General features: G+C 46.0%; 1 protein-coding gene across 1 annotated transcript in view; it reads left to right on the top strand.

The window, feature by feature from the left end:
• cfap44 (cilia and flagella associated protein 44) overlaps nucleotides 1–16,431 on the top strand; it is a 204,809-nt gene that overhangs the window by 164,164 nt on the left and 24,214 nt on the right. The window contains exons 26-28 of the mRNA XM_080203185.1: nucleotides 68–271; nucleotides 5,861–6,056; nucleotides 11,692–11,796. Coding sequence (XP_080059311.1) covers nucleotides 68–271; nucleotides 5,861–6,056; nucleotides 11,692–11,796 — 505 coding nt within the window. The remainder of the gene's footprint in view (nucleotides 1–67; nucleotides 272–5,860; nucleotides 6,057–11,691; nucleotides 11,797–16,431) is intronic.

The following is a 16,431-nucleotide window of genomic DNA, read 5'->3' as shown; positions in this document are numbered from 1 at the left end:
TCAATCAGAAGTATGGCCAATTTCCTGCAACTTTCGGATTTCACCTTTAATGCAATTCTCTCTCCAGATCAATGATTTGATAAAGAACTTTGATGCAGAACTTCGGGTCACTTGCCACCAGAAATGCAAGCTGGACATTGCTATGAAGATGGCTGACCTACGGCATGTTACACTTTTTGAAGAGGTCCTTCTCTTGAAGGAGTTTGAAAAGAGTGAGGATATTTTGCAGGAACGTGTCAACCAACGCATCACTGAGCGGCTGGAGACACAGGTGAGCAACCAATTAGTTTCTCTTTGGTTTTTGTGAAGAATAAAGCTGTTCTGGAATGAACTACCATTTTTAAACTTTTTGTTGAATCTTTTTATTTCATCCTATGCCTACAACTAAAAGGCGGTGACCGGCAATATTTCTATAGAACTCAGGTTGCATTCATTCACTGGAGAGTTATCTAAAAGGGTGCATTTTGGAAGTGCAGAAGAGTGTAGTGGTCAATGGTTATTTTTCGGGATTTGAGGAAGATTTGTGATGGAGTCCCTCAGAGGTCAGTATTCAGACCCATGCTTTTCCTGATATGTATGAATGATCTTGATCGTGGTGTGCAGAAGGTAATTTCAACGATTGTGGATTACACGAAACTTGGAAGCATTGTTAAACTGTGAGGAAGACTGCGTAGAGCATCAAAGGGACATAGATGAGTTGGTGGAATGAACAGAAAAGTGGCGGATGAAGTTCAACACAGAGAACTGTGAAGTGATTAATTTTGGTGCAGTGAATATGGAGAGACAATATGAAATGAGGGAGTGCAGGAACAGAGGGACCAGGGTGTATATGTACACAGATCATTGATGGTAACAAGGCAGATGGAGAGAGCAGTTAATAAAGCACTCAGTATCCTGGGCTTTATTAATAGGGTCATAGAGTACAAGAGCCAGGAGATGTGCAGACACATGAATTTGGGCCAGTGTCTGTGGGAGTTTGCGCATTCTCCCCGTGCTTGCGTGGGTTTTCTCCAGGTGTTCCGGTTTCCTTCCACAACCCAAAGATGTGCTATTAGGCTGATTGGAGGTAATAAATTGTCCCTAAATTAGTTTTCCCTCAATGTGGAATGCCATAAGCATAGATAAGGGTCATGGGTGGAGGGGGGGGACTGGTAATGTTAAAATGGCGGCGTGGGCTCGTTGGGCCGAAGGGCCTGTTTCCCGGGCTGTTTTTGTTCTTTGTTCTTTATTATACTGAACTTATACAAGACATTAGATTTCAGCTAGAACATTGTGTACAGTTCTGGATACCATACTATAGGAAGGATATAAATGTATTGGAGAGAGTACAGAAGAGATTTACAAGAATGATTCCAGGAATGAGAAACTTCAGTTATGAGAATAGATTCGAGAGATTGGGACTGTTCTCCTTGGAGAAAAGTAAGCTAAGAGCAGATTTGCGAGTGATGTTTAAAATCATGAGGGAGCTGGACAGAGTATAGAAAGGGAGAAGCTGTTCGTGCTTGTAAAAGGATCAAGAACAAGAGGTTACAGATTTAAAATGATTGCAAAAGAAGCAAATGTAATGTGAGAATAAATGTCTTCACACAACGGTTGCTTTGGGTCTGGAATGCACTGCCTGGAAATGTGGTGGAGGCAGGTTCAATTGAGACATTCAAGAGGGCATTAGATGATTATTTAAATAGAAACAATGTGCTGGGGTATGTGGAAAAGGCAAGAAAATGACACTAAGTCATCTAGAGAGCCGGTGCAGACAAGATAACCAAAAGCCTTCTTCTGAGGTGTAATAATCACACAAGAACATAAGAAATAGGAGCAAGAGTAGGCCATCTAGCCCTTCGAGCCTGCTCTGCCATTCAATAAGATCATGGCTGATCTGAAGTGGATCAGTTCCACGTTCCCGCTTTCTCCCCATAACCCTTAATTCCCTTATTGATCAGAAATCTATCTACCCGTGACTTAAACATATTCAAAGAGGTAGTCTCCACCACTTCAATGGGCAGAGAATTCCAGAGATTCACCACCTTCTGAGAGCAGAAGTTCCTCCTCAGCTCTGTTCTAAACTGCTACCCCCCTTATTTTGAGGCTGTGCCCTCTAGTTCTGGTTTCCTTTCTAAGTGGAAAGAATCTCTCTACCTCTACCCTATCTAGCCCCTTCATTATCTTGTAAGTCTCTATCAGATCCCAACTCAGCCTTCTAAACTCCAACGAGTACAGGCCCAATCTACTCAATCTCTCCTCATAAGCTAACCCCCTCATCTCCAGTATCAGCCTGGTGAACCTTCTCTGTACTCCCAACAAGGCCAATATATCCTTTCGCAAATAAGGGGACCAAAACTGCACACAGTACTCCAGTTGTGGCCTCACCAGTGCCTTGTACCGTTGCAGCAAGACCTCCCTGCTTTTATGTTCTATCCCCCTCGTGATAAAGGCCAGCATTCCATTCGCCTTCTTGATCACCTGCTGCACCTGCAGACTGAGTTTTTGTGATTCGTGCACAAGGACCTCGAGGTCCCTCTGCGCAGCAGCATGCTGCAACTTTTCACTGTTTAAATAATATTCCATCCTACTATTATTTCTTCCAAAGTGGATAACCTCACATTTGCCAATGTTATACTCCATCTGCCAGGTCCTCATCCACTCACTCAGCCTATCCAAATCTCTCTGCAGACTTTCCACGTCCTCCACACAATTCGCTTTTCCATTTATCTTCGTGTCATCAGCAAACTTTGTTACCCTACACTCAGCCCCCTCCTCCAGATCGTCTATGTATATGGTAAACAGTTGAGGCCCCAGCAACGATCCCTGCGGCACGCCACTAGTCACCAACTGCCAACCAGAAAAGCACCCATTTATTCCAATTCTCTGCTTCCTGTTAGATAGCCAATCCTCAATATACACTAACATTTTACCCCCAACTCCGTGTACCCTAACCTTCTGTAGCAACCTTCTGTGAGGCACCTTATTGAATAATTCTGTGGTCCATCCTATTCTGCCTATGCTAGCACTCTAAAACAGACATCCTCATCTCTTAGCACAATCTCACCCGTATCACATTCAGTGTTGATTCACCATTTGTCCCGTAGTTGCAATGCTAATTCTCTGAAAGAGCTATTTACTTGGTACCAGACAATTGACAAAATTGCTTTAAAATTTTACCCTGAGTTTTTATGACCCAGAACACGTTGCCTGAAAGTGTGGTGGTAGCAATAATGAATAGTAACTTTCGAAAGGGAATGGGGCATGTGATACCATGGCACAGTGGTCAGCACTGCTGTCTCAGTGCCAGGGACCAGGGTTCAATTCCAGCCTTGGGTGACTGTGGGGTTTGCACGTTCTCCCCATGTCTGCATGGGTTTCCTCCTGGTGTTCCCGTTTACTCCCACAGTCCAAACGTGTGCAGATTAGGTGGACTGGCCATACTAAATTGTTCTGTAAGTGACCAAAGATGTGTAGCTTAGGTGGATTAGCCATGGTAAATGCATGGGTTTATGGGAATAGAGCAGGTTGGGACCTGGGTAAGATATTCTTTTGGAGAGTCGTTTCAGACTCAGTGGGCCAAATGGCTTCCTCCTTCTCTATAGGGATTCTGTAATAAATATTCACAAGTAGTAACCTTAAAAATAATGATTCAGTGAATTCTCAGCATTCTCAGTTGTTCAATATTTTAAAACATTTCAATTCATATATTTTAATGCTTTAATATTGTAAATAAATTGTATTTGTTTTTGCTTAATATTTGATATTAAAATGTTGACTCACGGATATTTATAGATATGAATATCCATCAAAAAGTTTCCAATTAATTATGGTTCGCATGCTGAGATTGCAGTGATACAGCAGCATCATGCTCACCAGCTTGATACTATTGTATTAGTACCATGTACTAATTGTGTTAATTGTATTAGGCCATCTGTGGCCTAATTGGGACACACATTACATGTGACAAATTGTATTCCCTGACTCACCATGTGTTACCACAGCAGACCAACAAATATATTATTATGATATTTCAGTCTTGGTTCCATTCAAAAGTCCTATGTCAACAGTGGCAATTTTTTTTTCCAAATTAGGTATGGTCACAGCTGGTAACATCTGTCCTGTCACATTTTTAATGAGAGTTTCCAACATAGCAGACAGTCACTGATCCGATATTTCAGCCACACAGGTGAAGCTGTGGAGTAGGTTTATGGAAACAGAACAGAAAGTGGGATTTTGTGGTCTACTAGGTCCTAGAAAGAGCTGTCCAATTAGTTACATACTTCTGCCCTTTCCCTGTACATCAATCATAGAATTCCTACAAGGCAGAAAAAGCCCATCCGGCCCATCGAGTCTGCACCAATTCTCCAACAAAGCATCCAACATAGGCCCGCTCCCCTTACCCTCCCTGCCCTATTTCTGTAACCCTGGCATTTAGCATGGTTAATCCAGTTAACCTCCGCATCTTTAGGCACTAAGGGGCAATTTAGCATGGCCAATCCGCCTAACGTGCCTATCTTTGACTGTGGGAGGAAATCGGAGCGCCCAGTGGAGGAAACCCACACAGATAACGGGGAGAATGTGCAAACTCCACACACACACCCAAGGCCAGAATTAAACCCAGGTCCCTGGCACTGACACAGCTGTGCTAACCACTGTGCCACTGTGCAGTCCTGAATCTGTTTTATATCTCATGCTACTTTCAAGTGTAGCTGGTGCTACAATGTGGAAAATCAATCAGCAAGAAGCCACAGGGTCCAGGAGAAGGTGCGGCAGCTTTGTCTCACTGTTTTGTTCAGAACTGATGGGATTTGGAGAGGTGGGGTAACATGTAGTGGTTGATACTTGAACTTGGGCAGAAAAATAGTAGCCTTCTGGAGCCTGAAAGATGTCGTTAAAAGTTGGAGTGATGTTACGATGGTGCAAGAGAAAACTGATTGATCTTGGATGTCTAGTATGGTGATAGCTGAAGGTTGCATGGAGTCCTAATTCCTTGCACAAAAAAGATTTAGCTGAGTACCAAAATGTGAGAAGTTAACTTTTGTTGCAGGAGCAGAATGGCGAAAAACAGACAACACGTTGTGGAGTCCCCGTCACAGATTTCCCAGAAGCTGTCATTCATGACTTGATAATCAACCAATTAGTTATAGTAACTTAGGCAAGATGTAAAATAGAGACAATTAAAAGTTTTGAGCAGCATTTTAAACATGAAGAAACACTGAGGTGTCTTCTCCTGAAGTCAGATGGAAGCTGAAGAAGGCACTGCAGAGATAATATTAGGATGTCTCCTGAATTGGTATTCAGGGTTTGAAGAATGTCAATGGTCTGAGCACTGAAATATAAAAGGTTACATTCACCAAATGTATTTTTACAAAACAGGGTGCAATGTGGAGGCAGACGTACAGGTGCTATATCCTCCTCAGACTTTTTGATTGTTAGCTGACTGTGCTGAGGGCCAGTGTTTCTGGGCATGCTTTACCTGAGTCCTACTTTTAATTAGAAGAGGCTTATGTTGGAAAATTTGGCCAGGCCTCTATGTTGCAGATGTAGATAGGTATGCTCCTTGGGCCTGTTTAACTTTACCTTTGACAGACCTGAATACTGGGATGAATAAGAAGGAATGCAAATACTAATGGGCTGTATCTTGGTGAATGGAGAATGGTGACTGCATTTCAAAAGGTAGTTACTAGGTTGTAAAGCTCTTTGAGCCTGAAGGTGTTTCAAGATACTGAATAAACACAGGTTTTCACTAGGTTGAGTGATTTTTGCTGCTGAACTGATTATTCTTTGGTCATACTTCGTCACCAAGTACTCCTTTCCTCTGCAGAATCAAACTTTCAGTCCTTAACTCTGACACAAACTACTGTACTTTCTATTACAGATTAAATCAGAGGAATGTCTGCAACAGTTAGAAAACAAAAAGCGAGATGTCGCTAAACAGCAGGACAAAGAGAAGGCCCTTCATGCCACCTTCCTGATGTCTCTCGGTGAAAATAACAAACATGCTGATTTTCTCACCAAAGTCTTCAAGAAGAAAATCAAACGGAGAAGAAAAAGTGAAACAAAAATCTCAGCAGGTATGCGCATTAAATGAGATTCAGGAAATGAGTGATAAATTCAGTCTCATGTTCTTTTTCATCAATATTTTTTAAGGATTATTTCTTTAAATCTGAATTTTAATTTGGATTAAAGAAGAATGGCAAAACTGGAAACTCTTACTGCAACTATAGCATATAACATTTCTGTTATATGACAACCACGAAATACTAACCACTCATAGAGTTTTTAATCATTTCTCAGTTAATAGATACCCATTGGTACAATTGCTATCATTGGCCATCTCTTGTTACCCTGCGCTGTTTCAGTCTATGTGCGTCCACTATGGGATCAAAGGTTATTTGGCTTAACCACTCTGTGCTGGTGTTTATGCTCCACTCAAGCCTCCTCCCATCTTTCCTCATCTAAACCTATCATTGTAATCCTCTATTCCACCCTCAAATGCTTATGTACTTCCCCCTCAAATGCCTCAAATTCTTTAGGATTAGTGACTTCCAAGTTCTTGTAACTCTTGAAAAATGGAGAGTAGCCTAATGTCCTCTAGAGGTATTTCATTTTTTCCCTATTACTCTGGGATCCCTCTGCTCTCCTTCCCCACCTAGACTGCCACCTTCCAAGTAATGTCACCACCCCCCCCACCAATTCTTCCTATCAAAATGTACCACTTCCTATTTATCTGGAGTGAACTTCATTTACCAATTATTTGCTCATTCTGTGAGTTCATCCTGTAAGTTATTGCAGTCCTTCTCAGTATTGATTATCCCCGTCACCCCAATATTGTGTCATCCACACATTTAGAAACTGTATTTTGATTCCCAAGTCCAATTCTTGAATAAGAACGTAAGAAATAGGAGCAGGAGTAGGCCATCTAGCCCTTCAAGCCTGCCCCGCCATTCGGTAAGATCATGGCTGATCTGAAGTGGATCAGTTCCACTTTCCCGCTTTCTCCCCATAACCCATAATTTCCTTGTTTGTCAAAAACCTATCTACCCGTGTCTTAAATATATTTAGCGAGGTAGCCTCCACCACTTCAATGGGCAGAGAATTCCAGAGATTCACCACCCTTTGAGTGAAGAAGTTCCTCCTCAACTCCGATCTAAACTGCACCCCCCCCCTGCTTATCTTGAGGCTGTGCCCTCTAGCCCTGCTGTCCTTTCTGAGTGGGAAGAATCTCTCTACTTCTACCCTATCCATCTCTTTCATCATCTTATAAGTCTCTATAAGATCCCCCCTCATCCTTCTAAACTCCATAAACTTATGGACTAAACTTATAAACTGTGCATAGCTGTGGGCCCAGCCCTGATCCTTGTGGAATGCCACTCCTCACCTTCTGCCACCCTTTACTCCCACTCTCTGTTTTCTGTCATTATAACAGCTCACAATCCATTCTATCATTGTCCCTGACTCCACGTCCTCTGACTTTATTCATTATTCTATAATCAGGCAACTTCTTCAAGATCTTTTGAAAATCAGTTAAATTACATCCACTACAATACATTATCTACTCTCTCTGCTCATTCTTTCATTAATACTTTGTCTGAGTTAGGTCCTTGGTTCATTGCCTGCCAATGCTCCATTCTGAGTTATCTTCTTGGCTGTTTATCAATGCTGATTAACCAATGCTTTTCACTCGCAGAAGCAAGGCAAGGAGGCAGGCCCCAAGTCTACCACGCCCAGAATGGGAATCAAAGCCCTGCACTGTGAGCATTATTTTTCTGACCACCAATGTTAAACTGACCAGTCTATAATTCACTGGGCATGTTCTGTCCCCAGTCTTAATTATAGGCTTTAAATTAATTATCCTCTAGTCCTCTGGCACTACACCTTTTTTCTGATGAGTTGTTAAATACGTGTAGTCATGCCTCTGTTATCTCACCCCTAGATTCTTTTAAAATATGTGGATGCAATCCATCAGGATTTTATTCTCTGAGTTTTGATTAATCTATTCATTACATCACCCCTTTTTTCTCTCATTGTCATCTCATCATTTGACAAGAGAGATGTGCAAGATCCAAGCTGACAAAAAAGGCATTGCACCTGATCTTGGGCTTGATCTGATGCTAGGTCTTAGCCAGAAGGCTGAGGAGTGTTGTCATGGAGCGAACTGCAATACCCCAATACCATTCCTTAATGGTCATTTACCCACCCACAGCCTTTTTTTATTAATTTACTGTATTGTTTTATGTTCCTTAATAATTTACCTTCATAAGTTCCTCTTTGCCCTCCTGACTCTTTTTTAACTTTTCCCTAACCCGTTTGTATTCTGTCTTATCCTGCACTCCTCTGTTGCCCGTGTACTTAATATTCATCTCTTTCCTAACCTGCATTGTTCTTTATATTTTTATTCATCCACAGAGTGTCACTCATGTTTAATTTGTTCTTTCCAGCAGAATATATTTTTCTTGCGCTCTATAAACATTGTTTTATAGGTTTCCTTTTGTTGTTCTACATTATTGTTTGCCAATATTGTTGCCCATTTTATTTTCCTATTCTCAGCCCCAAAAAATCAGCTCTTTTCCAATCTATTCACTTGTCTTTTATCACATTTCTGTCCTTCTCCATCATCATTGTATTATGGTCATTATTGCCTAGATCAGGGTTGTTCAAACTGTTTGTCTGGGGGGGGCTTAATTTCAAAATTTTTCACACGCAAGGGGCTGAGAAAATGTTGGAAAAATAAAGTGGGCCTGGAGACTTAAGTAGAGGCCGTTTAGTGAGTTTCCCGCTGGGCACCACGGCCTCCGCAAATCTTCGGGTGCCAGATTTCTGGCGCCATCAGCTCCATGCCAGAAATAGGCATCAAACTGAATAAATTATGTAAATGCTTATTTTAATATTATTTGTATGTTATTAGTGGCCCGGGACTAAAGTATCCAGGCCCTCTAGAGTCTGTCTCTCTCTTCCCCCACCCACTTGTGGGAACTGGTGGCTTGACCCTGTTGGAGTGAAGGGGGGGTCCATTGAGGCTCCCCAGGAAGTCAGGAATAAGGGGAGGCTGTGCCCCTGGGCATTGCCAGCTTGGTCCCCTGACACTGCCCAAGGGGCAAAGTGGCAACATCCAAGGGAGCATCTTGGCACTGCCCACCAGGTATCAGGCGATGCCAAGGGTGTGGGGCCTAATGTAGGGGCAGAGCCTCTGGGGGAGATTGGTGGGGGTGGGAGGTCTTGCTGCCATTCAGGCTTGATGAGAGAGATCAGGGCTGGCCATCAGAGTGGGAGATAGTCGGGACTGCTAGCAATGGAGGGAGTGGTTTGGGGTTTTGGAGGGGGAGATTGGGACTGCTGTGGGTTGGGGAGATGGGGACTGTTGGGTGGTGGGGAGAAATTGGAACTGTTGGGGTGGGGTGGGGGAAAGATCAAGGTGGGCCAGAAAGTGGGGGGGGGAGGCAGAGGGGGGGCAATGTTTGCCCAGGGAGGGCCAGCGATTAGGGCATGGGGGGATTGGAGGGGCAGAGATGTGGGGTCGTAGGCTGATCAGCAATTGAGCTGACTGGTAATCGGAAGGCTGGCAGTGTGGGCCTACCGTACATGCGCGATCTTGGCACTGCCAGATTGGTGCATGCGCAGTGGCCTGCCCTGCGCTATGCTGCTGGCCTCTCCGGTGGGAGTAGGCCCCACCCACAGCTTTTTCATGTAAATCACACAAGGGCACTTGTGATGCACAGTGTGGGAAATTCATTTTGAAAATTCCGCTAAAAGAGACAGTGGGATTTATTCTATTTTTGACATGAATTCAACATTTAGAAATTTTTTGAGAGAATTGTCCCCAAAGTTTGACACAGCATTACATGTTTTTCTTAAGGGATACTAAAAGGCACAACTTGCAATCAAAAATAATCAATGGGAGGGATTCTATAGGCCTGAATGAGAATTGCAATGGCCCAGAGAATTGGACATGAGCTGATCATCGACCCCATCCCAATGCTCCTGATCTGCCACACTGCTCCTGATGGGGTCCCAGCCAAAGTGGGCAGGACTCCGTAAATATTCAAATACACAATTTTACCTCTGATTAATGGGCTTGAATCCTAATTAATATCCTCCTGCTATTCACCCGCCTCCACATCAGATGGGCTTTCAAGGTATAGGGAGCACCACCAACCCCTCAGCAGTGAGAGGCATCCTCCCCCACACCATGCAGGCGTGAGGTTGACCCAAGAACCTGTCAGAGAGAGCAGCTGTCAGCTTCACTATAGGGAGGGCGGAGGAGAGGGTTGTGTATTCAGCTCCAATGTATGCACTCAGCTTTGATTTGAAGTTTCTGAGGCTTCCGATCAAGGTGATACCTTTGAAACCCTCTGTACTCTCCTGGGATCACTTGTTCTCTGCCAATTTCAAAATTCAGTGCTTTGAGGGAAGCCTCCATTGACAACTGTGTTTATTTTCATTTCCCTTCACATTTGACAGCATCTCAACTACCTCCTTTGCTCCCAACCACAAAGTTGACATTCACTCTAAATTTAATTACCAGCCTGTGGTTTATACAAAAGGAATAAATGGTTTAACTTCCTCTTTTACAAACCATACTCTCACCACTCCACACCCTCTCCTCCCACATGATCTCCCTCTCTCCCCCATACCATCTTCCTCCTCACCTTCTTTCCCCTACACCCTCTCCCTCCAAGCCCTCCTCCCCCCGCGCCCTCTCATCCCCTCCCCGCGCCCTCTCATCCCTCCCCCGCCGCGCTCTCACCCCCTCCCCCGCCGCGCTCTCACCCCCTCCCCCGCCGCGCTCTCACCCCCTCCCCCGCCGCGCTCTCACCCCCTCCCCCGCCGCGCTCTCACCCCCTCCCCCGCCGCGCTCTCACCCCCTCCCCCGCCGCGCTCTCACCCCCTCCCCCGCCGCGCTCTCACCCCCTCCCCCGCCGCGCTCTCACCCCCTCCCCCGCCGCGCTCTCACCCCCTCCCCCGCCGCGCTCTCACCCCCTCCCCCGCCGCGCTCTCACCCCCTCCCCCGCCGCGCTCTCCCCCCCTGCCCCGCCGCGCTCTCCCCCCCTGCCCCGCCGCGCTCTCCCCCCCTGCCCCGCCGCGCTCTCCCCCCCTGCCCCGCCGCGCTCTCCCCCCCTGCCCCGCCGCGCTCTCCCCCCCTGCCCCGCCGCGCTCTCCCCCCCTGCCCCGCCGCGCTCTCCCCCCCTGCCCCGCCGCGCTCTCCCCCCCTGCCCCGCCGCGCTCTCCCCCCTGCCCCGCCGCGCTCTCCCCCCCTGCCCCGCCGCGCTCTCCCCCCCTGCCCCGCCGCGCTCTCCCCCCCTGCCCCGCCGCGCTCTCCCCCCCTGCCCCGCCGCGCTCTCCCCCCCTGCCCCGCCGCGCTCTCCCCCCTGCCCCGCCGCGCTCTCCCCCCCTGCCCCGCCGCGCTCTCCCCCCCTGCCCCGCCGCGCTCTCCCCCCCTGCCCCGCCGCGCTCTCCCCCCTGCCCCGCCGCGCTCTCCCCCCCTGCCCCGCCGCGCCCCCTTCCCCCCCCACACCCTCCTTCACCCACAAACGTTCTTTATTACTGTGCTTTTCCCATTAATTGATTGATCTGACTGTCACAATCCTTTATTTCAGCATTAATTTTGCTGCCTGTTACTTTCCTTTTCCTCATATATTAACAGATAGCTATGGCAATAATTGTAAAGCTGCTATCATTTTGTTCTCATGTGATTTTTTTCGCCTATAGAGTCAGATGAAGAAAGTGATGAAGAATCGGATGAGGAATCTGGCTACAGTGATGAGGATGAATCAGGTTCTGATGAAGGTGTAGATGACTCTGCCTGTCCAGAGAGTAAGAACTATATCAGTGTCTCTCTTATGTGTCACTGAAAGACTCAGTGACAATATTTTAACTTAAGTAACGGGAAATAAGAAATAAGTTCTATTTTTACACAATCTATCTCACACTCACCCACTGTCCCTTCTGTCACTCACTTCACATGGCATACATACTGACAAGGCCCTATGCACACATACTGTCCTTGTTTTAAGAACAGCACATAATATGTACTTAGACAAAGCTTCTGAAATTTATCCTTTTACTTTCCTTCAAGTGATTTTAAATTAATAGCTGGTTTAAAATCCAATAGAAGCAGATGAAAAATCAATGCAGCATGCTGCACATGCTCAGATTGCACAATCCAGTCCCTCAGAGTCAAAATATCAAATCCAAGTCACAGCTTTTGGGAAAAGTAGTGGGTTTTGATGAAAAGACAATTTAGTGGGTGTAAACATTCTACTGCAGATATATATTTGATTCCTGGGATGGAAGATATCTTTTTAGGAAAGATTGGACAGGTTGGGCCTGTATCCATTGGAGTTAGAAGGATGAGAGTTAAACTTATTGAAACATTTAAGGTCTTGAGGGCACTTGACAGGGTGAATGCTGAAAGGATATTTCTACCACTGGGAGTGACTAGAACAAGGGGAAACAGTTTAAACATAAGGGATCTCCCATTTAAGATAGAGTTGAGAAAAAATGATTCTCTCGGAGGGTTGTGACTCTCTAGAAATCTCTCCCGAGAGAACCGGGGAGGAAGAGTCATTGAATATTTTTAATGCACAAGTGGACGGATTCTTCACTAACAAGTGAGTTAAAGGTTATCAGTGTCGGCAGAAAGTGAAGTTGAGGTGACAGTCAGATCAGCCATGATATTATTGAATAGCAAAGTAGGCTCAAAAGAGCTGAAAGGCCAACTAAATTTAAGTTTAATTATTAATGTCACAAATAGGCTTACATTAACACTGTGATGAAGTTACTGTAGAAATCCCCTAGTTGCCACACTCTAGCGCCTATTCAGTACACTGAGGGAGAATTTAGTATGGCTAATGCATCTAACCAACACATCTTTTGGACTGTGGGAGAAAACCAGAGCACCCGAAGAAAACCCACACAGACACAGGGAGAACATTGCCCGGGAATTGAACCCGGGTCCCTAGCGCTGTGAGGCAGTAGTGCTAAAGATGAAGGTATTAAACCAGTGACATATTACACACAGGAGGGTATGAGTCCAGTCATACACATAAAAGGGTATGAGTGCAGTAGTGCGCACAAGTGGGTATGAGTGCAATAGTACACACAAGAAGGTATGAGCAGTAGTACATACGAAAGTGTGGAATGGGAGGAGGTGGAAGTCACTGATGCATATAAAAGTATCAGTGTCAAAAGTGATTTATTCAGGGCTATGGGGAGAAAGTGGGTCAGTGGGATTAGTTTGTGATGAAACAGGACTATGGGAACAGAGTGTGGCAATGGGATTAGGTTGGGATTGATACAGGGAGATTGGGACAGAATGGGTCAGTTGGATTAGTTTGGGATTGGTGCAGGGCAATGGGGACAGAGTGGGTTGATGCAATTAGTTTGGGATTGATAAAGGGCTGTGGGGAAAGAATAGTACGAAGTCTCACAACACCAGGTTAAAGTCCAACAGGTTTATTTAGTAGCACAAGCCACTAACTTTCAGAATGCTGCCCCTTTATCAGGTGAGTGGGAGTTCTGTTCACAAACAGGGGATATAAAGATACAAACTCAATTTACAAAATAATGGTTGGAATGTGAGTCTTTACAAGTATTCAAGTCTTAAAGGTACAGACAATGTGAGTGGAGAGAGGGTTAAGCATAGCTGAAAAGAAATGTGTATTGTCTCCAGACAGGACAGTTAGTGAGATTTTGTAAGCCTAGTCAAGTTGTGGGGGTTACAGGTACAAAGAACAACCCAGCACGGGAAACAGGCCCTTCGGCCCAACGAGCCCGCGCCGCCGCATCCTCCTACACCTACTCTGCCCTGCGTGTCTGTGAGTGGAACCCCTAACTTAGCCAGATTCAGGGGAGAATAGTGTCAATTTGGTAAACCAATCAGCCTAAGAGCACATCTTTGGGGTGTGGGAGGAAACCGGAGCGCCCGGAGGAAACCCACGCAACCACAGGGAGAATGCGCAAACTCCCACAGACACAGGCCCAAATCCATGTATCTGCACAGCTAGCAGTGCTAGTCACTGAGCTGTTGCAGCGCCCGTCTACCGGTCCAGGATCAAGCACACACAGCGACACGAAGTACTAGGCCACTCCCGGAACCTCCAAGAGCAGCCCACGCACGACCCACCGTGTGCATGCCCCTCGTTTGACAACAAGGTGGACCTCCACCTGCGGAATAAAAAGACAAAAACGTTAACATATAAGTCTGCATGAACCAAAGATCTTGATTAAGGCCGTCCTCATGTGTGCGGAACTTGGCTATCAGTTTCTGCTCAGCGATTCTGCATTGCGTGTAGTGAAGGCCGCTTTGGAGAACATTCACCCGAAGATCAGAGGCCAAATGCCCATGACCGCTGAAGTGTTCGCCAACAGGAAGAGAACACTCTTGCCTGGTGATTGTCAAGCAGTGTTCATTCATCTGTTGTTATAGTATTTGCATTGTCTCCCCAGTGTACCATGCCTCGGGACATCCTTTCCTGCAGTGTATCAGGTAGACTGAGTTGCAAGTCTATGTACCATGTACCTGGTGGATGGTGTTCTCACATGAGATGATGGCATCCGTGTTGATGATCTGGCACATCTTGCAGAGGTTGCTGTGGCAGGGTTGTGTGGTGTCGTGGTCATTGTTCATGACTTGACACTATCCTCGACTTGACATGTATGCCCAAGCCATGAGGAGGTGGTCAATGCCAGATTCATCAGCCGTACTCACAAGACAGCCCTGAACATCACCCAAGCACAATGCAACACCATCCGCGCTCTTAAGACCAACCGCAACATTGTCATCAAACCAGCAAAGGAGGGGCCGTCATCATACTGAACAGAATGGATTACTGCAAAGGAGTGTACTGACAACTGAACAACAAGGAACACTACAGACAGTTACCCGCAGATCCAACCAAAGAGCACACCCGTCAACTCAACAGACTGATTAAGACTTTTGATCCGGACCTTCAGAGCACCCTCCGTGCTCTGATCCCACGTACTCCCCGTGTTCGAGATCTCTACTGCCTCCCGAAGATACACAAGGCAAACACACCCAGCCATCCCATCGTTTCAGGCAATGGAACCCTGTGCAAGAACCTCTCCGGCTATGTCGAGGCCGTCCTGAAACCCATTGTACAAAGAACCCCCAGCTTTAATCACAACATTATGGACTTCCTACATAAACTCAGCAGTTGAACCAGGAGCACTCCTTGTCACAAAGGATGTCTCGGCACTCTCCAGCAGCATCCCCCACGACGATGGCATTGCTGCAACTGCTTCAGTACCCAACACCAACAACTGCCAATCTCCAGATGCAATTTTACAACTCATCCACTTCATCCTGGACCACAATGTCCACACCTTTTACAACCAGTTCTTCATCCAGACACACAAAACAGCCATGGAGACCAAATTCATACCTCAATATGCCAATTTTCATGCATAGGTTCGAACAAGACCTCTTCACTGCAAAGGACCTTCAACCGATGCTATACACTAGGTACATTGATGACATTTTCTTCCTTTGGACTCATGGTGAGCAATCACTGAAACAACTATATGATGACATCAACAAGTTCCATCCCACCATCAGACTCACCATGGACTACTCTCCGGAATTGGTTGAATTCTTGGACACACGCATCTCCATCAAGGACAGCCACCTCAGCACTCCATTGTACTGCAAGCCCAAGGATAACCTCACGATGCTCAACTTCTCCAGCTTCCATTCTAAACACGGACAAGCCCTCTGCGTACACAGGATCTGTAAAAAGTCTGACAACGCCAGGTTCTAGTCCAACCGATTTATTTGATAATAGACTTACAAGCTTTCGGGGTTAGTCCCTTCGTCAGGTGAATGGAGAGTTCTGGCCTTGGACAGAGCATATAAAGCACAGACAGTTTAGAGATTACTGATTAGAATGCGAATCCTTACACCTAACCTGCTGTTCAAGACCTGAAGTGGCTGACAATGTGAGTGGAAGGAGCACTGATCACAGGTTAAAGAGATGTGTATTGTCTCCAGACAGTACAGTAAGTGAGGTTTTGCAAACCCAGGCAAGTCTATCGACATACACAGGATCTGCTCAGATGAGGAGGATCACAACCGACACCTCCAGATGCTGAAAGATGCCTCATAAGAACAGGATATGGTGCTTGATTCATCAATTGACAGTTCCAACATGCCACAGCGAGAAACCACACTGACCTCCTCAGAAGACAAACACGGGACATGGTGGACAGAGTACCCTTCGTTGTCCAGCACTTTCCCGGAGCGGAGAAGCTACGACATCTTCTTCAGAGTCTTCAAAGTCATTGATGAAGATGAACATCTCAGCAAGGCCATCCCCACACCCCTACTTCTTGCCTTTAAACAACCACACAACCTCAAACAGACCATTGTCCGCAGCAAACTACCAAGCTTTCAGGAGAACAGTGACCACGACACCACACAATCCTGCCACA

This window comes from Carcharhinus amblyrhynchos, chromosome 15 (genome assembly GCF_965287045.1).
Source record: "Carcharhinus amblyrhynchos chromosome 15, sCarAmb.v2.hapA, whole genome shotgun sequence".
In the NCBI taxonomy this organism is placed as follows: Eukaryota; Metazoa; Chordata; class Chondrichthyes; order Carcharhiniformes; family Carcharhinidae; genus Carcharhinus; species Carcharhinus amblyrhynchos.
The sequence above is the reverse complement of the archived record's forward strand: the minus strand, read 5'-3'. Positions and strand labels throughout refer to the sequence as shown.